This window comes from Argentina silus (genome assembly GCF_951799395.1).
Source record: "Argentina silus genome assembly, chromosome: 12".
Taxonomy (NCBI): domain Eukaryota; kingdom Metazoa; phylum Chordata; class Actinopteri; order Argentiniformes; family Argentinidae; genus Argentina; species Argentina silus.
The window spans coordinates 2,015,526-2,038,102 of NC_139666.1; the positions used below are offsets into that span (position 1 = coordinate 2,015,526).

General features: G+C 45.2%; 1 protein-coding gene across 1 annotated transcript in view; it reads left to right on the plus strand.

Annotated features, from left to right (window-relative positions):
- The window catches only part of thsd7ba (thrombospondin, type I, domain containing 7Ba), a gene marked incomplete at its 5' end in the record, with an annotated part of 95,600 nt that overhangs the window by 51,620 nt on the left and 21,403 nt on the right, over positions 1-22,577 (plus strand). Inside the window, 6 exons of the mRNA XM_083682035.1 lie at positions 3,208-3,323; positions 4,848-4,980; positions 5,667-5,770; positions 11,973-12,164; positions 17,874-18,140; positions 18,931-19,109. Coding sequence (XP_083538161.1) covers positions 3,208-3,323; positions 4,848-4,980; positions 5,667-5,770; positions 11,973-12,164; positions 17,874-18,140; positions 18,931-19,109 — 991 coding nt within the window. The remainder of the gene's footprint in view (positions 1-3,207; positions 3,324-4,847; positions 4,981-5,666; positions 5,771-11,972; positions 12,165-17,873; positions 18,141-18,930; positions 19,110-22,577) is intronic.

The window sequence follows — 22,577 nt, forward strand, 5'->3', positions numbered from 1 at the left end:
ACACATTGAAGTCAAGGCTGGCGCCACCAAAATCCGTCTCCAGTGCTGTACCATATGGCATGTTGAGCCTAATATACTGTAACATCCTTCATTCATAATGGAATGCCTAACAGGCTTCGGACGCATCTCTTTGAGGCAAAGTGAGGGGAGGAAAGGCCTTTCATGTGTTCTGGGTCATGTTTTAGGATCTAGTTTACAGCTACATCTTTCCACATCATCTCAGCTTAACCATATGGAGGTCAATTGAAATCCTGAGGTGATTTTAACAGCTCTTTACTTGAAAGAGCCTTGTGAACTGCTTCTTTGATTTTTTTTTTTCCCCCCCTTACTTGTTCTAAAGATGCGTTCACTCTACTTATTTGCATTTTTTTGCAGGAATTTGCATTTTTTTTATTTTGCTCAGGCGTTCTTGTGATAATTAAAGAGAACAACAAGCCCTGAGTATATGATATGTTGTTATCACATGACCACAGCTCCATCCATACTAGAGTTGGGTTCAAATTCAGTTCAGTTTCTGTTGAGTTGAATTGGACACGGAATTTTTCCACACATGAATGCAGTTCAATTACCTACAGTGACTGAAATTGATTGAGAGAGGAATTAATACTGATGACTCCACAGCCGTCTCTCTCTCTGACCTCAGACATGTCCTCATGTCTCTTCTCCTGTCCTTCAGTGGTACAGTCTCTGTCTCCCCTCCTGTCCTTCAGTGGTACAGTCTCTGTCTCCCCTCCTATCCTCACAGTGGTACAGTCTCTGTCTCCCCTCCTATCCTCACAGTGGTACAGTCTCTGTCTCCCTCCTATCCTCACAGTGGTACAGTCTCTGTCTCCCTCCTGTCCTTCAGTGGTACAGTCTCTGTCTCCCTCCTGTCCTTCAGTGGTACAGTCTCTGTCTCCCTCCTATCCTCACAGTGGTACAGTCTCTGTCTCCCCTCCTGTCCTTCAGTGGTACAGTCTCTCTCTCTCCCCCTGTCCTTCAGTGGTACAGTCCGTTTCTCCCCCTGTCCTTCAGTGGTACAGTCTCTGTCTCTCTCACCCTGTCCTTCAGTGGTACAGTCCGTTTCTCCCCCTGTCCTTCAGTGGTACAGTCCGTTTCTCCCCCTGTCCTTCAGTGGTACAGTCTCTCTCTCTCCCCCCCGGACCCTCAGTGGTACAGTCTCTGTCTCTCTCACCCTGTCCTTCAGTGGTACAGTCCGTTTCTCCCCCTGTCCTTCAGTGGTACAGTCCGTTTCTCCCCCTGTCCTTCAGTGGTACAGTCTCTCTCTCTCCCCCCCGGTCCCTCAGTGGTACAGTCCGTTTCTCCTGTCTTCCTGACTCCTAACACCACAGTGTGTCTTCCAGCCCTCTGCTGCTGTTGCATCACCATCCCCACTGGCATGTCTCACCAGAGAGAAGAGAAGAAACGCGCGGAGGGATGGAAGCATGACTCTATGTATCTAGCCTCTTCCTGCTCTACTTTGATCTAAACCCAACTTCAGCTCCTCTGTAGCTGGAAGGCTGGAGCACCACGCTGGCTCTCCCGCAAAACCCAGGATGTCTTTGTACCGCCGCGTAAGTCACATGGGTGAGCACTGCTGCGTCACTCAGGGCGGTGTGCTGTGCTGCTCTCTGAGAAACTGGTTAGTAAAGACTGGATGTGGATGGAGGGGCCGCTGGACGGCACACATGGCAGACCTGGGTAGAACATGTGTGTCACGTGGGAGAGAACACCAGGATGTGTCACAGAGTGTGGGCTGTTGTGATGTTCTCTGAGCAACTGATAGAAATGTAATTCTACTTCTGTGGAAGAACTATGGCACAGATTATACTAAAGCAGACCTGTGTCAAAATACCTGTAATATTTTCTTTCAAATACTTGAATGATTTGAATTAGTTTGTAAAAAAAAATATAAAAATACTAATAATTAAAAAAAAACACCTGCCTATCCAATCAGGCTTTACAAGTTAAATCAAGCATACCCAAAGTATTTGGAAGAAAACAAATACAACTTCCACTCAGGTTTGGATGATAACAGTACGTCTGAGCCCAGAGGAGACCGCCGTTCTCTTTATATTCAGACCCATCACTTTATTACGGCGCAGAGTCACTGGAGCACTCACTCCCAGAGACTGAAACCCATCACACACATTCCTCACACATTATGTTGTCTGCTTGTTTACACACAACTTGAACAGTTACGGCGCTTCGGTCGGCTTTCCTATCTTTTTATCTCTCGTGTCACTGACTCCAAGCATCCGTACTCTCCTTCCTAGGATGCTCAGCATGAGGGAGCTCCATAAAAAGATCTCTTAAAAGGCGTGTGTGATGTTGTCCCAGCCGACTGAAGGACTAAATCATTGGTAAACAGTTTGCATATCGTCTCTTTTCTCAGCTTTAATTAGTGGGCATGTCATGGACCTTGATTGATTTCCCTCTTATAGTGCTCGGTCTCCTGGGTGGCAAGAAGCAGCTGGTGTGCTCTGTTGGGTGATGGTCTCTCTGAGGATGGAAAGATAACACACAAAAACAGACACACTCTTTTGAACTGAAACGCACTCATTTACGTACACTTATCTCAAATGTCTGTCCTTCACAGCTACAAACAACGCACAAGCCTGTAACATGCTTTCTACATTGCACCCGACATTCACCCATCACTCTCTAAATGATGCGTCGTGTATTTTGCTCACTGTGAATTCATGGATTATTGTTTTAAGAGTAAACAATAAGGTTTTACTGGATACTGACAATCATCAGAAATGCAGCCTGCGGTTCTGTAGCTGTGGTCGATAGCTGAGACTGCATGATAATGAGCTTATAGTAGGCTAATTGTTGCTCATGAATTATGCATCCTGATATAATCAATAGGACTGCATACACATATTACCCCACTACAACAATGCTACTACACTGTCAGTGTGATTGCTGCTCTGCGCTGTGTGGGACTGTGTTGTTTTTCAGAGTGCTACAGTACATTCATTCAATCACACTGGTCCACAGACGCGTCTTAAACCCCCTGCGAACACTGTCAATCTTTGCATTTATCAGCAACTCCCAGAGTGCTTCAGGAGAAGATCCAATCACTCATGTTTCCTAGTGTGACGTGGTCTGATGTCAAGGACAGGGCACCTGTTTCATTGCTCTGCCCTGTTAGAGTGTGAATCAGACCGCTTATCATTTATCACCCGGAGAGAATAGAATTTAAGACCTCTCTCTGTGCCCTAGGTGTCCAGACTCTGCCCGACCAGAAACCATACGACCCTGTTTACTCCCCTGCAAGAGAGACTGCATTGTGACTCCCTTTAGTGAATGGACGGCCTGTCCTTCGACTTGCCTGCCAGGTAAGGGACCAGGAAACAAATTACTCTGACTCAGTTTTTTGTTTTATAGTAGCAGGGGATGATATTGCTAAATATAGACTTTGACTTTTCTTAGATAGGGCATTAAAGGGATGGTTCAGCCTATTTTCATGTTTAGGTGAAATATCATTGAAATACCATTTTTTTCTTTTTTTAAAAAAATATGTTTTTAGGGCATTTCTGCTTTATTGGGATAGAGACAGTTGAGATTGACAGGAAGGATGGGAGAGAGAGGAGGGATGACATGCAAGATAGGTCGAGGGTCGGAAATGAACCAGGAACCTTGCGATTACCAGTATGCTACGCCACTAAGCACCCCATATCATCTTACCTTGTTAAGTGTTGGTAGGGTGGACCCAAGTGCGGATGGATAACTCAAGATGAAAGATATAGCAAAAAATAAAGTTTCTCTTTAATGAGAGGATTGCACAGGGAACAAAGGCATATACTAAGAAATAATAATAAACAGGCCAAAGTACAAGGCAACGGGGTAAACGACTAGATAACATGGACAACAGACTGGCAGGCAGGATACACTTACGATCGGACAGGGAGAATCTCTGACAAAGACACAGGGGAACAAAAGGGCTATATATACACAACACAGGGCAGGAAAACACAGGTGATCGGAATGAGTGGTGATGAGGCAGCACTGGCACCGGACCACCAGAAGAGGGCACCAGAGACACCAGAACAGCAACCTCAGGCGTGACAACCCTGAGTTGTCCTCATAGGCCAGTAGCGAAAGCCCTACTCCACTTTGCTACCGCAGCGAAACTTTGTATGAAGTTTCTCTGAGGAGATCGTTTAAACATGTAGTTTAAACGATGCTAACTCAAGGCCTGTCTTAATCCTGTCTATTGGAGAGGGCGCTGCCAACTGTTAGCCTGTGCTACAGTAGCAAAGAGTAGAACGAAGAACCGGAGAAGCTTTCACTGCTGGCCTACGAGGACAACTAGGCTGAACCATCCCTTTAAAGCCGCAGTGCTAGAGAGCCTTCCTCTTGAGGAACGGTTCCCCCCGAAAACCCAATGATTGCATTTGTACATAATTTACTCTGATAATTGTCAATTACACTAGGATGACTCATCAAGAGGAAAATCGATATCTAATGGGTTTGAACCGTCATACGATAAAGCAGAAATCAAAAGTATGTAATTGTTCTAGAGAGAAGTGGCGTTCCATCTGTAAATATGCTTTACCCTGTTGAGTCTGGCGATGATGCGATCACGTTCTTAATTGCGCTATTTTTAATGTTTAGTAATTAGCTGTGTGTAATGAGCCTTACGAGAGCCAGAGCCAAATTAAGTTGTTATGTCAGTCTGGGTGTCTACAAAAGAGACAGTAGGAAGTGGAGGACATTTGAATATCAAGGGAGAGTGTCAGCTGATCTGGGCTTTGGGGAAATGTCTTTCCATTTCCCTTATGCTCCGTTCTGCCTCTCCATCTGTGTTAGCTTGTCGGTGAGCGCTCGGTTAATGCCCACGTGTTGTTTACGCGTTACAGACAATTCAACAGCAGCCACACAGTCCCGATATCGGACCATCATCCAGAGGTCGGCCAATGAGGGGCAAGAGTGCCCAGACACACTGTTTGAGGAGAGAGAGTGCGAAGCGCCTCCTGTGTGTCCCGTCTATAGGTAAACACATGTGAACGGTAGACTCTGGGGTGTGACGTCATAGGGAAAATGACTGCCTGAGACTCTCATAAACAGATGCGACAGAGAAAACAGCAAAGGTTTTCTTGTGAGCGTAGAATTCAAAGATCAAAGGCAGCTGTTGACTGTCGGCTAGTTTTCTGAGAAATTGAACCAAAAAAGAAGAAACGAGAGACATGGAAGGAGAGAAAGTGAAAGTGAAGGGCTGTGAAATGAGTGGACGTTCCCTTTCCCTCTTGTTCACTACAATATATTTGATGAAAATTGGTCTGTTTTCACAGGTGTGACGTCAGATCCCAGAGTCTACCTTTAAGAATAGACTGTACCTACTCGTCCAGTGTTTCTCAACTCTGGGGTTGCACATCTTTGCTTGAGCCTAGCACTCATACACCTTGCTCAACTAACCAAGGGCTTAATGATTATACAGGTGAATAGTTAACTCAGGTGTGTAAGTGCTTGTCTAGAACATAAATCTGCAACCGTTGTAATTGTAAATCTAGAACCAAGCTGAGAAACACTGAGCTAGACCATTTATGAAGCCAGTATGGTAATGATATGTAGATTTGTCAAATATGACTTTAATGAATATGCAACGAAACAGCAAATAGAGATTCCCACTGACGTCAGAAGCTAATGTTCTCAGTCACTGGCTCTGAACTTACATACAGGTGGCAAACACACAAGTGGCACCCCTGCACGTTGGTTCCTGACTCCGTCCGACAGGGGCTGGCAGGGCCCGGGGAATCCTGTGGGAACGGTCTGGAGACGAGAGGTGAGTGTCCACTGTTCAATTCAGCTCAATTAAATGTGCATCTATTCTTTGTTTCTGTGCGTAGTGATAGAAAATGCATGTAGATGCTAGAGATTTGTTTTAGCTTGATTTACATTTCAACAGCATATGAGCATACTGTGTTTATACATACACACACATACATACTGTGTTTCTATACGTCTTATTGAACTAGATGTGTTTCTTTATTGGGGATGTAATCGCCATCCCAGAATAGCACTGGTGATGGCAACATAAAGGACCCAGCAAACTGTCAACCCTAATGTCAGATCTGGCCAGTGGAAGCTGTCTGTTGATGAATAGGGGGCAGAAAAGCATCACGTCACTGCAGTTTCCCTATTGATGAATACACCCCATGAGATGACAGCTCTCAGCAGGAGGCTGACATGATGTTTAACTCCTTAGGCAAACATGATGATCATACAAACTTGATGAATGGTTTAACAGATTTCATTTTCAGGAAAGTGAGACGAAAAAAAAAATTATATAGTGTACAAATATCCATCTGAGATGGATAAACATGAAAAGTATGAGGAATATTATGCTACATTTAAGTCTGAATATTAAATATATTAACATTAATTAATTTGGGGGCCATAGTTTAGGTCTTTGCTTATCTAAAATTCAGGTGTAGGCCTATACAGTATACATTATTTGATTTTACTGGGAAAATGACAGACTGTGGCTTTAATGAAAGTGCTGCTATTTAAACATTGGCCATGTTTGACCTGAAACCTTCAAAGCAAATCCAATTGTAGCCTAATGATGAAACAACTTGCACTTCTGTCCGAGATTCTTAACTTTGAATTCTCTCCACTGTCAGCTCTCACATTTCAGCTGGCGCTCCGAATTTTTGTCTCATACCTGCCAAAATAATACAACACATAATTGTATTTGGGGGCCATATGCGATCGCCTACTTCGCCTATGCTTTGGGCCGGCCAGACCAGACCATATTAATAATAGTTTATCATCTTTTTTTTTTCTTTTTTTTTTATGTGAAGCAGGGTATCCATTAAACAATGAATCAAGTTTGTATGGCCATACACACACACGTGCCCGTGCACATTTGCATCCAGGCATTCAGACACCCAATGGTGATTCCATAATTCATATTCACCCAATATATCAACCTAGACGTTTTTAAAGCCATTTAAAAAGTATTTAACTCACAACAGGGTCTCCTGCTGATGTAGATTTATTGTGGTTGTTAAAGTGAATTACATCCTTCATTATGACTGAAGACCGCAGTGGCCCCAAGTTCAATGCCACTTCCTCTCTTACTAATCAGATATACAGTGCAGTGTCTGATGTTTTCAACGGGTGTTTTTTTAAAAGCATCCTCTTGTCACATTTCCTTATGTTTATATTTAGCTACACAGCTTCTGTGTCCTTGAAGAAGTATAGTTGCGGAGCGGAACGTTTTTCTGGACGTAACCTTGAGTCAGGCTGCAGCTCGTTGTCGGGAGTTAATTGGATAATTTTTCTGACTTGAACTAAGAAGAGCAAATGTCCTTATAAATTTAAGAACCTAGTTGTTACATCTAATTGACTCCCTTGTGGCTGCAAAGCTGCAGTGTGAGTTTTTTAGTTGTTCAGTCGTTTGTGCCCGTCCTGTTGTCTGATGAACCTACTGTAGGACTCAGAACATCTCCTTTGGGTTTTACAATATAATTCCCTCTCTTTATATAGCCGACTGTAATTACTGAAGGCTTTTCACAAAATTAACCTCTGTCACTCTTGGGGTGTTTTTAGAGTAACAATTAATTTATTAAATACAGTGTCGACTGCCAGTTTTAGAATACCCTTCCTTCATTGACCTTTACCACTTATTATTTTAATATGATTTGAATATCGCTCTGTAAAATACCTGTGACATTTAAAAAACTAAAATGTAGGTCAGAATTTATGATACATGTTATAAATGCACTCATTAAAAATAATGAGAATATGAAAATATTGTTTTATTCAGGGAGATGTGCTCATCCTGACTATCTTCACCTTCATTTTCTTAAAGGGATAAATACACTTCCGGAAAAATGCCTCAAAAACTCAAACCTCCAAATGCTTTATAACTTTACCTCAGACCCAACAGATACACTGTAGTTCACAGTATGGTCCGGTCATAATGCACGGTTAGACTTACAATAGGTATGTACACATACACTACATATATGACATGATGTGATGTTTATGATGGAGAAAGATTACTATCATAAAGACGCCATGTTAGGGCAAAGGCAACATCTTGACACTCCAAACCAAATGGAATATGAATGGAATTTGACTGAAAACCTCCCACGAGGCCACTGTAGTCTCAAGAGGCGTCTTCTGCATACAGTTGTGTACTACCCTGCTACGGTATGATATATCACAGAATCCACTCGGGTAGAACTTACATAAGAGAAATGCGTCCACACTGATTTAATTTGATGATGTTTTTGCTGAAGTTGACACTCGGGTACAACAGCAGTTAGGAGTAGTTTGACAGCAACCTTCTGCACCAGAGATGCAAATTAGCAAGGCAGAGAGAGTCTTGCTGTGCCGCACAGACTTGCATCATCAGCATACCGCTGAATAAATAGCAGGGTGAGGTAGGAGTCTGTAAATTGCACTCAGTGAACCAGCAATAGAGGCACCTCTGCAGAAAGCAGTGAGGATGAGCAATGATTCCTCAGACAATGACATTGTAGGATCTTGTATAAAAGTTAGTGGAAGATACTATTTAGATGAGGGATGAATGACTGATTCTACTTGGCCTTTCTATATATATGGGATATATATGGGATACTATACTATACTGTCACTCTAAGATGAGCCTTATTCTATAAGCATCCGAGTTGAAGATTAGTCATCGACTTCGGCATTTGAAAGTCTACTGCCCCCCCCAAGGCAAGCAGGTTTTGGGCGTAAGGCATTCTACTACGATTAGATCTACATTATATCATTCTACTACGATTAGATCTACATTATATCTACGAGCCATGTTTTGTTGTTCATTGTCAGTGTTTGGTTGTCAACAATAACAGGGTGCAATGCAATAAACAGTACCTGAATCTAGGCACTTGTACATACATTGACCCTGAATGCTGCACCGGCGTTGTTAAGCCCATGAGGATCCCCCACAGAGCTGTCGGAGAGGTTTCGTGCGGGGGTCTGTGCAAGTCAGACACGTCCAAAAAGACCGTGGGCCATTTCCTATGCAGGAAGTGTAGGGTGAAATGTTGGGAGAATGCAAATGTGAGGCATGGAGGGAAAGATGGGTTATGAGCTGGTCTTTATATTGACCTCACGTCTCCGGGGGCCTGTCACGTACAGTAGCGATGTGTTGTTGTGCTACAATATGTGTCCTCTGTGGCTCAGTTGGTAGAACACATAGAACACTTGGAACACTCTAGGTGGTGAGTGTTCCGGAACTCTTTGGCAGTTGGTGGGTTAAGCTGGTCCTCCGTGGCTCAGTTGGTAGAACACATAGAACACTTGGAACACTCTAGGTGGTGAGTGTTCCGGAACTCTTTGGCAGTTGGTGTGTTAAGCTGGTCCTCTGTGGCTCAGTTGGTAGAGCAAGGCGCTAACAACGCTTAGGTTGTGGGTTTGATTCCCGCTGGGACCATATATACTGAAATGTATGCACTCACTCTAATGTAAGTCGCTTTGAATAAAAGCGTCAGGTAAATGGCGTATATTATTATATTACAATATACCACCTGCATCTTTGAATAGTGTTCAAAGTTTCAACTGGTACAATGTCCTTCTAAACAGTCAGCAAACATTGTCAACTTTCGAGGATATCTGTATTATTAAAGATGATCCCTGTCACCGGCTGAGATAGGAATGAAATGCGAACGTCTCGGAGAGGAGATATTATGAACGGCTGTGTGAGGCGAAGGGAAGTGAAGGTGAAATAATTGTGCTAAAAATGAGAGATCACTATTCTAAATGAGAATGTCACTACTGTCAACCCTCACCAACGCTGGGGCATTGCTAGAGAGAGAGAGAGAGAGAGAGAGATGGAGAGAGAGAGAGAGAGAGAGAGAGAGAGAGAGATGGAGAGAGAGAGAGAGAGAGAGAGATGGAGAGAGAGAGAGATGGAGAGAGATAGAGATGGAGAGAGAGATATGGAGAGAGAGAGAGAGAGAGAGAGGGAGAGAGAGAGGGAGAGAGATGGAGAGAGAGATGGAGAGAGAGGGAGAGAGATGGAGAGAAAGGGAGAGAGAGAGAGAGATAGAGAGAGAGAGAGAGGGGGGGGGTAGGGAGAAAAGGAGAGAGAATACATTGATACAGTGCCGTACGGTTGGTAGAGTTCAAGGTTAGTGTTAGCATATACAATTAAACACACAGACAAAACACATAACATGGATAAAAACACATGGGTACACAATGACCTCGGCATGGGGGAGGAGAAAGGCAGTGGGGGGGGCAGTCGCTAAGGGCAACCGTATGCAGCTGTAAAAAGGGTCTTCAGGCTGGTCTTTTCTCTTAAAAATAAATAAATAGAGATTAGATTCAATTTGGAAATGACAAACTAATGACCTTCATCACTTCGCTAATTCAGCGATTGCATACTGCGACTTATGTATGTATGTATGTATTTTTTCCTTGACATATTGAAAACAACAGAACACATATACCATTACGTATTCACTAAACCAGAGTGGTTCATGGCTACAATGTTTGAAAGCTGTATCAGGTCAAGTGAAAGGCACTGAAGAGCATCAGGGCTTTTGAGAAGCATCCTCTAAGCTCTATTGACCCTGGCAACACCTTTAAGAGCCTCAACCCCCCACCCCGCCCACATAGTCTCAGAACACAAGTGTAAAATCTAGGAGTTTCTGTCAGAGGGCGAAATTTAAAAGTCAAATAGGAATCAATAGGATGTATTAAAGGCATGTTTGTAGATCAATGGTGCCCCACAGGCATCAGAGGGTCACATTCCATGTTAGCAGCTCGCTACGTTCCCTGAGGGAACCTGGAACGAGTCAGATTTGATTTCAAGGTTTTGAAAATGGCAACTAAATAAACACTAGGCAATATTAGAAGAGGTTCTGTCCCTCTCTGCATGACATTTCCCTTCCACTCCCCTGTCTAATTACCATGAGCAGTGAAATGTCAATGTCAACAATCAAGGAAGAGATTCATTTCTTAGTTGGTTGGTTGTCTTCACTCACTATCACTTCTAAGCTTCTAATTCACTCTCTCCGTCAGCAAAGAAATAGTCAAGCTTAATTGGAATAGTAGAATCTTTCCTAATTAGTAGTACTGTAGGATGTAATTTGTAGTGCAGAATGCAGCTCAAAGCATTTTTTTCATCAAGTCTGTCTCTTTCTGTGGTGTGAAAGCCAGACAATGTCATTTGTCATTTAAGTGATTCCGGCTTACCTCTTTTTATCCTGTCCTCTGTTGGTCTTTGTCGTCAGTGAGTCTGGCTTCACAGTCCGGCTGGTTATCTCCCACTATGACAAGGAGAGAGCCCTCGATTCACAACCACTCTCAAGGAAAATAGCACTGTTTCCTAATCTCTCACAGGGGGTGTTCAGAATTGAGTAGACTCTTGAATTCCATTAACAAACTCTTTTTCGTGAGGTCATAATCAAACTAAGCCACATCTAGTTATGAATCAGATTTTTAATTGCTGTTTTATTTTTGGCATTACCGCAGGTTTTTTTCGGTGGGATTATTATTGGTTTTGTGTCGGGAGCACCCGTGCGACGGGTAAATCTTCACAACCAACACTTTCTCTGGCGTAGCACATTGCCACTACTGTAGAAGTATGAGTTCCCGCTGGTTTCATTGTTCTTCTTCCTCTAATGGTTCTGCTGTCTAATTGTGTTGACAGACACGCTATATTTGTATCAGCTTAAGCAGCTTCTTCTTTACAATGTAAACCACGCCGCTCGCAGCTTGATGAACTCAACAATCCAGAGAAAATGTTCAATTTACAAAGTGCTCCTGCTCACTGAGGAACGGGGTTGAGGTCGAAACACAGGTTCTACAATGAGAACTCACAATGTTGTTATGCTCCAATAAATGAAACGCTATATTTAAATGGTAATGTGGTTTTCTACCCACAGTATGAACCACTTCTGAATCCCAATGAGACTTTGGTGAGCATGTGAAGATCAGAGCTGGCATGTAAATTGTGCATTAAATCATCACGCCACCCTCGCCCACCTCCCTGTCCCCAGGAGTCAGCTGTGTGGAGGCGGACAAGGAGCCAACGGACGTGACGGAGTGCCTGCAGTGGGCTGGCGCCGTGCCGGCCCGGGTCAGGGACTGCCGGGTCCCCTGCAGAGACGACTGCACCCTGACGGGCTGGTCCAGATTCACGGAGTGCTCGGGCTGCGGGAGCTCCAGAGGCCGGAAGCGCTCGCTCACAGGTAAAAGTGCTCTCTAAGATACCTTCACTGTCACAGGTGAAGCTCACTCTGAAGCACATCCACTGTCACAGGTGAAGCTCACACTCTAAGATACCCTCACTGTCACAGGTAAACTGTACTCACTCACAATCGAATGTACACTCACTTAGGTAAAGTGTACTCATATCCACAGGTAGAGCAGTCTCACAGGTGAAGCACACTCACTTTCACACAGGTCGTGCGCTTCATCCAAATCTCACTGCCGAAGCTACAGCCCTCTCAGCCGTGGGTACAGCCCTCTCGGCCGTGGGTACAGCCCTCTCAGCCGTGGTTCTCGGCCGTGGGTACAGCCCTCTCGGCCGTGGGTACAGCCCTCTCGGCCGTGGGTACAGCCCTCTCGGCCGTGGGTACAGCCCTCTCGGCCGTGGGTACAGCCCTCTCGGCCGTGGGTACAGCCCTCTCAGCCGTGGTTCTCAGCCCTCTCGGCCGTGGTTCTCAGCCACACGTTCCATTTTAAGCCATGTTGTCCAAATACCGATATTAGCGCCATGCTAATATTAGCCACACAGTCCATACCTCTGTCTAACATACTCATGGCCATATGAAGTCTACTGTTTGTAGAGTTACGGAGGTGGCACAATGCTTACTCATGCTTAAACTGGCCCCTCTTCTCTCCCTGTTAGCTTGTGTCCCAGTAGTCTAGTGTCAGGTCTAATTTAGGCTGCCTCACATCGGATGTAATCCCTTTATTTCAATGTAGATGACAAACCCTTTTGGCTGAATTACATGGTGGGGCCCTGCACCAGCCTCAATACCATTTGTCTTCATGAATATTTGATCTGTTGCCTTTGGGCTGTGGTAAATATCCCCTGCCGTCATCTATAATGCTCTTAATCTTAGATGTTAACTCAGCTGTGCACGGCTGGACGCTTTTATGAAGAATATGCACTTTCCATACGACATTATGGCTACTGCGAGAGGTTTTATCAAAGCTCTTTAAACAGTCGTGCTATGAGTAGTTTCCAGGTTGTCAGATGAGGGGCGGGGAGCAGTGGACACAGGAGAGGGAGTGGGAGTGGAAGACCTGTACCAGAGATACGATATGAGATGTTATATTTGATCTTTATTTATCCAGGGAAAACACACTGTGGCACCAGGGTCTCTCTTCTGCGGGTGCAGCGTTCACATATAAATACAATTACAAAACAACAAATTGAATATACAACAAAGTAAAATACACAATAGACGCAATAATGACTCCAAACAAGAGCATGCCTCTGTGAGCTGGCCCCTGAACAAGGACTTAAAAGTACCCGGGTACTGTACCTGGATTGATAATGAACTGTTATACAACACAGTAAAACACCAAAGATACACAATAATGACTCCAAACAAGAGCATGCCTCTGTGAGCTGGTCCCTGACCAACGACTTAAAATGATCAAGTGCTCCAACCTCAGTCTACCCTGAAGATCGTTCCAAGTCTGAGGAGCACAGTAGCTAGAAGCAGTTTTTCCCAATTCTGTGGACACCCGTGGGACATTAGAAAGCAGCAAGCTCTAGGAGCGTGTCTGATCACCACAGGGTTGCCATGAAAGCAATGATATGTGGTAAAATGGTCTTAAAATAGCTGCTTTTGATAAGCCCTTCTCAAAGACTCCCAACCCACAGACTGATGCCAATGACACTGGTGGGTGCAGACACTATCAGTCCAAATGAACCTCAGCTAATCACGGTCCTGATGGACAGAATCAGGCATGTTGGAGCTGGACGGGACCAAAAGTGTGCACACTGTCTTTACAGTAGGAGGGACGGCCACCAATGAGCTCAACAGAATAGACTAGAAACTGTGTTGCCAGTCAACAATTATTTCTGTCAGACGGCGCAGCAGGACAAACGCCAAAACGAACCACAATGGATGGAACTAGCTGGCACGAGCGTCTGAAACAGACACGGAGCCTGCGTTGAGTCACTTCACACCTTAGACGCGCGCGGAGCCTTCTGACAGACACGGCTTGGATTAGGACACCCAAACTGTACGTATTTGGGAGAGGTCTGTTCTTCACCTCGACGTTTTCGCGCAGCGCTGCCAATTAGGACGCGGCGTTACAAGAGGCGCAGTCTAAGTGTGGACAGAACAGCGAGAGAGAAAAGTTCTGAAAAGTGGCCTCATTATTCACTTCCCTTTGTTTGCAAGCAACCGCTTCCCTCCGCTAATGCGCCCGCCGAGTGTTGTTTTCCATAGTCATTTGACAGTCATTTCCATATTCAAAGATTACCTGCTGTGAACAATTTCGGGAGCAGATTAGAAAGCTGTGTTTGAGAGTGTGACTAGGGGTGCTTCATTGTAGACGGTTTTGTTTCATTCCCACATCATGATATTTTTTTGCTCGTTGTTTTACAGTGTAGATTATGTTATATATATATATATATATATATATACATATACTGTATAGTGTATTAAAGCATGGCCTTGTTCTGTGTCAGACTAGCTTTGTACTAAACTACTAAGACTGGTTGTTTGTACCTGTCTGTGACATGTTAAATCCAATTCCCTCCACTGTTCGTCCCCTAATCAGAGAACATGAGTGTGGAATACACAGCAGACCTTTAAGATCAGAAAAATTGCAAGGTAAGGAAAACAAGTTAAGCTATATGGCTTAATTGTGTAGTGTATCCAGCAGGTGCCTGGTTTAAGAGCTATCATCAATAACATCTGAGTCACAGTCAAATGAGGAAGGTTGCTAGACTGGTGTGTTTCTGTCGGTGTCAATGTGGAACAGATTGCGGTAGGAGCTGACAGTGATTTCACACTGCTAGGACTGTTTGCAATCAGGCCTCCTCTGAACAGCAGAAACAGATGGTCGCTCATGGAGGCTCAGTGGGAAGGTAGACACCCACTGCCACACAGGAGCCGGTTTGTTTTGGAGGAGAATATCAGCCCTGGATACACATTGGGCGGACTGCAGAAGAATTCACACAGAAGATAGCTTTTCTCTCTGCCTCTGTTTCTACCATCTGGTTCAAAACCAAAGGCCTCTTTTCTGTGTGGCCTTCACTGCGGGAACGGCTCACTGCAATGTCTAGAAAACAAACGTTGTACGCCTTCTCTGTCCAAGTAAAAGGATCAGTTCGGCTAGCTGCTTTAGCTGAAGCGTCCCTGTCGCCGCCTGACTAAGTGAGGGTGTCTTATCATCAACACAGTTCCACTACAGACACTTGCTTAGCTAAGCCTCTCAGTAGCACTCTTCAGGCTTGGCTGTGTTTGTGTTATTACACACTGTGGGCTTTAATTTCAGCCCCGACACACAGGCAATGCTGTTGTCAAAAGGAAGCATTCAGGTAGTTTTGACAGTCATCGACAGACACCTTCACTGTGGTGAAATACTGTGCGCGTGGACATGTATTGTCAAGGTGACTTCTTGGATACAGGATTTGGTTTGTTTGAAAGCCAATGGACACTGATTATTATTGTTTATTATTCAAAATGCCAAGGTGCATTTCAACACAGCATGAAGTGTTGACAAGATAGAGTTGACGGGTCAGGAAATGTAGCTTTCTCCATACCCCGCAATGTGAGTGGCAGACAGTGTGCCTTCAATGAACATAATTTTTCCCTCTGTAGAATAGGTTACTTCGACTGGGAACCTAATAATACTCATCAAATCTAATGGACAAGACTAATTATAACTGCCATGAAGTGAGGTCTGGTGAGAAACGCTAATGGCCACTCAAATTGAGGTCTTTATAGTGTGAAATATATTCATTTTTCCCCTCATTAGAGCAGGGAGATTGAGTTGCTATATGGAGTGTATGCCAGATACGGGAATGGGTGACTGACTCTCCGCTGTCAAGAGGAAGGAGGAGACATACATGAAATAAAAGGCTTTCTATGCCTTGTCTGTCACAGAACAAGTCAATCCATTCCAATTTCAGTGTCATCCATAAGGTGTTTTGATAGAGAGAGAGGGGGAGAGAGAGAGAGAGAGAGAGAGGCTTTCTATGCCTCGTCTGTGAGAGCAAGTCCATTTCAGCCTTACCCATACTGTATTTTGAGAGAGAGAGAGAGAGAGGGAGAGGCTTTCTATGCCTTCTCTGTCAGAGAGCAAGTCCATTTCAGTGTCATCCATACAGTATTTTGAGAGAGAGAGAGAGAGACTTTCTATGCCTTGTCTGTCACAGAACAAGTCAATTTCAGTGTCATCCATACAGTATTTTGAGAGAGAGACAGAGAGAGAGAGAGAGAGAGATTAACAGACTACAGTAAGTCTGAAAACGATGGGGTGAAGGACTTCCGCATGTGTTAAAAGAGAGCACCTGGAGTTAGGTACTCAACCTCACAATGTGCACCTGGAGTTAGGTACTCAACCTCACAATGTGCACCTGGAGTTAGGTACTCAACCTCACAATGCATACCGCGGGACACATAAAAGCAACTACAGAAAGTGCATATTGATTTAAACATGCTATTCAGCTGCACAATGCTGTGTGTTATTTTTGACTTGAAAGCCTGGGAAACAATTTCCAAATTTGATTGTAAATAGGGCTCAAACAGTGTACACTAATGGGCCCTCTGGTAATAGCCTATATGATATAACACAGATATTGAATGAATTCCCATCACAGACCTTTCTTCTGGGGATTTGAATCATTTGAACATGATTGCTAATCTAGGTACAGCTTTTAGTACAGTGGTTCCACTAATTTACACCATTTCGTGATTTTTTCAGTAGCAGTAGTCTAGGCTGTTATGCTTCGATGTTGTTTGTGACGTCTTGTTGTCTTGTCTTGTTATGTGTCTCTCTTGTTTTCTAATATTATTATTATTATTATTGTCAATAAAAAAGGAAAAGAAAGAAGATCAATGAAATGTCTCAGGGTTATCTGTAAAAGGAGTTTGCCTACTGCGGCCTTAAACCAAGCATTTGTGTACTCCTCAAAAATGCAGTGTACTGTGTGACGTCAAATGCTATTACTAATGAAGTCATCATCGTCATCATCATCATCATCATCATAACTCATAGACACACTGGACAGAATCTTGCTTTATAGCCATGATGTAATTGTTGGAGAAGTTGTATTTTGCCATTGATGCTCAGAGCAGTAAGGAGGTGGTTAGTTAGCGGTGGTTAGTTAGCGGTGGTTAGTTAGCAGTCAGTCCAACCCTGCACCGACGGAGTGAGGCGGCTCATTCACGCACTCAGCCCCAGATTACGCCCTCAAACATGTCTCTGAGGTCTGATTGGTTCACTGACCAATTGCTGAAATCTGATTTGCCGTGAAGAGGCTGCGTCTGCAGCAGTAGTTCTGCACAGGCGTAAGAGGTGCATGACGTGAGATACACTGTTTTCATTGGACCATGACGTGAGATACACTGTTTTCATTGGACCATGACGTGAGATACACTGTTTTCATTGGACCATGTGTAACCGAGTCGCGATGGTAAACTCACTCCTCAAGTTCAGATACACCCACCACCCCCTCCCTCCCCCCTCTCCCCCTCCCCCCTCTCCCCCACCACCCGCGCTGTCGAATTGCTAGCTTTTCGATAGCGTAGCTGGTTAACATTTTAGGTATTTTAGGAGACGGTCACATGTGTCGGCAAGCCAGAGGTCGCAAATTCGCGGCTCGGTCGGAGCAAGTCGAGTTGCGGGGCTACTGTTTGCAACTACTTGACGCCAGTGTCACCTGTCACCTGTCACATGTCACCTGTCACCTGTCCTCTCCTCAGGCCGCAGCAAGAAGAAGGAGAGGTGTCTGAGGGCGGAGCTCCACCCACTGGAGGAGAAGGAGCCGTGTCCCTGTGATGAGTTCCTGTCCCAGCCCTTTGGGAACTGGTCTTCCTGCCTCCTCCCAGAGCCTCCTGCCCCCGGGTCCCTGCAGGGCTGGAGGACACACAGGGACATGAAGGAGTGTGGCCAAGGCCTACGCTACAGGCCCATCGCCTGCATGGACCCAGAGGGCCACCTCGTCAGCCCCGCTCTCTGCAGCGACTCAGGTAGAAAACAAACTTGAAACTTGAAACACACACGTCTTGCATGCCAGACTCCCGCAGCTTAGAGCCGGCAGCAGGCGTTGTGTTTCTAACAGCTCTTGGACCACGTAGGACAGTGCATTTTGCGTGTGCTTTTGATGTACGAAATGAAGTTACTGATAGTTTGCAGAACCATACTCTCATAACATAAGAATGTCATTGAATATCATACACTCCCCTGTACCCCAGCACATACAGTACAATAACATATGCCATTTATCTGACGCTTTCATCCAGAGCGACTTACAGTGCAGTGAGTGCATACATACATGTTTCAGTATATATGGTCCCAGCAGGAATACCTATACATGTGTTGCACTGGAATGCCATGGATGAGAGTCCAACAGTAGGTGGCTGTGCTGTACTTACAAGGCTCAGAGCTGCAGGAGAGCTGATCGCAGCCTTGACGTCTCGGGTCACAAGGTAGCCAATCATCGCCGCAACAGCAGATTTTCTCATCTGCGGTGAGACAGGCTTCTAGACTCTAGACACAGTGGCTGCAGAAAGAGACCATGATTCAAGTAACTGTGACCCAGACACTGTAGACTCCCGGTGTTTTGGTTGTGTGTCTGAATGAGGTCGTCATTACAGAGCCCTCTGGTCCTCCCGGTGTCACTGCAAATGAGCCCGCGTCTCCACACAGGTCCAGGGACATGTCACCTGACATCATTAGTGTGATATTCTCCCTGATCTCCTGGAGCACGGAGCTCCCACTCTGACCCCACCCCTCACACTGTGAATGTTTAATTCCCAGGCTACGTGGTGGAAGTCTGTCACATCCCCTGCCCCTTGGACTGCAAGCTCAGCGATTGGTCAGTCTGGTCGACCTGCAGCGCCCTCTGTGGCAGCGGGCTGAAGATCAGGTCCAAGTGGCTGCGGGAGAAAGCCTTCAACGGCGGCCGGCCCTGCCCCAAGCTGGACCTGAAGAATCAGGTGAGGTGTGAAACGCCAACGGGTTAGGGTTAGGGTTAAGGCTAGGGTTAGGGTTAGGGTTAGGGCTAACCCTAACCCCAACCTTAACTCTCACAGATGACACGACACACATTCAATCAGCACAGACTGACTGGAAAAATTTGAATGAAGTCATCTACAATTAGCAATTAGCATTGTTGCATATTTTTGATGGCCTTGTCAAGAGTTACTGACAACATGAGTTCTAAAATGTGCCTTATCATGCCTACCCTCAGTATTTAAATCTAAGACAGCATTGGGTACGGAGGGTATTGTATTGGGAGCTGCATGGTACATGGACCTTGGTTTTTTTCAAGGTTGCCATACATAATTAATTTTTCTCCATGCTGGCTTATACACTGTACAACACTACACCAACTTCAACTGGACATTGTAGAATGCACTTCGATTTGACTCGAGTCCAAACGCACCAGATCTCATCAACCATCTGCCATTGTCCTCAAAATTGTTATTCTTCTGGACTTGATTGTTCCCCAGAACCAATCTTAGTGAGATTTTAATGAGAAAAATCTGTTTAATAATGGTATCTTAACAACAGTTGCTAATAGATTCCAGTGTGTTAGCGGGCGCTTGTGGTGGAGCATGCCGATGAGGACCGCGCTCCGCCTGACCCCTCTCTCCTCTGGTTTATCACTACAGAGACAGTAATTGGCACTGCCGTTTATTATAAATAGATATTAGCATAATATTGATAACATCCACACAACTCTATGCTTTACACAGATGTATCTCATTAATGTACCGGTTTTGATGTTTGTGAAGTTTATCTCTCGTACTTAATTTGTCAAGCGCGTTTTTGTTTCTTGCGAACGTATTCCCACACCACCCCAGTTTTTTGTTTGGCACCCTGCCCCCGTGGTCACACACAGACAGACAGACGGACAGATGGACAGATGGACAGATGGACAGATGGACAGACACACAGCGTTTTGGTAGCCGCCTCACATTTCAATGACAAACTTTACTAGCCGTCAGTGAGTGGGGCTCCTGAGCGTCCCGTTTAGCTCTTTTGTTTCCTGATCCAGACATGATCAATTGCTTCCCACAGCATGTTGGAGCGTTCCTCTGACGTGATAACCGCTCGGATAGGTCGAAGGAGAAAAAAGTCAAATAAAAACAGGACGGCATGAAGAGGACAGATGGGAGCGTTTGATACGACACGGTCCGGTTTTTATCCTCCTCCTCCGAATATGTGTGACAGCACATCTCCCATGGGGTCCGTGGTTTAAAGAGGGGGGAAAATTGTGTTTTAAATGCCGTGGGTATGCTTGAACGGGCTAGAAAGGACACTTTGGCTTGTAGAGGTCAGTATGCAAATGAGGCAGGCTGCGTGCGGAATATTCCAATGTGTTCTTGTGGGCATTTTGTGTACAGATGGTTAAGTGCCCACTAACAGAGCTTTATGTGCCCCCCGTTGTAGTGGCCTGTAATAACCCTTCACCAAAATTAGAGTGCGCGCTGGCTAATGTTGCTCTCCTCTATGATTTTTAAAAGGGGCAGATGAGTGCTAATTGTTTTACACGGCTGAAAGTGGCCGCGAAGGCTCATAGGCAGCGCACGCATCTGCCCGGTGTAATGTGAGAGAGGGAGGAGAGGACTGATCTCTGTTCAGCCTCGGCGGGGAGGGAGCGGGGAGGGGTCACGGCCATCTTGTGTGATGTTGTACATACAAAGTGTGCCACCTGGTAGGAGGTCTTGCTTGCTTAGAGGTGACCGGGGCGGCAGGTTGCCAGGTTAAAGAGGCCGATACCCACCCCAGGAGGGAGGTGGATGTGAGCTGGTGACTGGAGGGTTGCTGGCGTCATATCTGAGGTGCCGACCACTGCCGTTATACCCTTGAGCAAGGCACTTAACCCCTAACTGATCCAGGGGGCGACCAACTAGGGCTGACCCTGTGCTCTGATCTCCCTGTGCGTGTGCTGTGTGTGTGTTCTGCAATAAAGAACCCATTCCTAACAGTCTGATTGTACGGCAAATAAAGCATTTGATTAATCTGTTTGATTTGATTAATTTGTCTGATTTCAGACTCTCTGTCATGTTACTTACTTAATGCTGTTATTAATCAAGTGATAGTAGCCTACTTATCAACTCCACTACTGTCTCATTTAAGCAATGACTTAATTCGTATCAACAACATATTTATATTGGGTTCCTAAGGCTAACAACAGCATTGGTCCGCGGGGGCGTACTCTAAGAGCAGTTTCCATGAGGAAGGTTCCGGGTGTCGTTGTTGCACAGTGTACGTTGTCCGTCTGGATATGAGTCAGGATCCCGCTGCCGAGACAGAAGCACTCAGTCTCCCGCTGTCTGACAGTCAGGGACCGTAGCAGCGCATGACGTTGATTGTGTATTTATATCTGACGGCGATAGGAATTGGGGCATAGATTTAAACTTCAGAACCAACGGCTTATTTCAACTGAACCTAGAAAACGGCTGTTTCTGCTCGGTGTTGTCTGACTGCCTACTGTGTCGACTTTCTTCGGTCACTGTTGCAGCCGGATGTGCCAGATGCTGTCACTCAGGGTATTATGGGGTGTATACCACCCAGAATGACTGGACTGACCTCTCAGCGATGCCCCACGCTCACGCTTTTGACCCCCGGTGACCTGTACTTCAGAAGCGACCGCAGCCGACCCGCCTCGCTCCCCCAAGCAGATGTTTCCTCTCACACTACTGCCAAAAACGCTTGACAGAGACGAGATTTATACTGCACCTCACAGACTACTCTTCCTCCCTCTCTCCCTCCCTCACTCCCTCCCTCCACCCCTCCCTCCCTCCCTCCCCCCCTCCACCCCTCCCTCCCTCCCTCCCTCCACCCCTCCCTCCCTCCCTCCATCTCTCCCTCCCTCCCTCCCTCTCTCCCTCCCTCCCTCCCTCCCTCCTTCCCTCCCTCCCTCCACGGATGAGAGAGCAAGAGAGACTGCCAGTATGGAAATAGTTGGACATATCAAATAAAACTGTCACAACTTCACTGAGCGGCAACTCAGTAGAAGGAGGGCGACAGACTGTCTTGTATATAGGCTGTTGTGAACGGGAGGCCAGTAATTATATCACGTTTTCCATGCTTCCATCCTATGCTTATATCAATGTGATATAATTGTGTGATATAATTACTCATATCTTGTTTAACACTTTTTTGTTTACTTCATAATTCCATATGTGTTCCTTCATAGTTGTGATGTCTTCAATATTAATCTACAATGTAGAAAATAATTTAAAAAAATAAAGGAAAACCATTGAATGAGAAGGTGTGTCCAAACTTTTGCCTGGTACTGTACATCACATTTTCCATTCGTGTTACTATGGTAAGCGATATGCACCTTTTGTTGTTGTCATTAAGTCAAAACTGCCTCCTACTCTAAACCCTTAAAGCAGTATGTAAGATCTGGCATGGCTTTCTAAAATATATTAAGAAATATATATTACGAA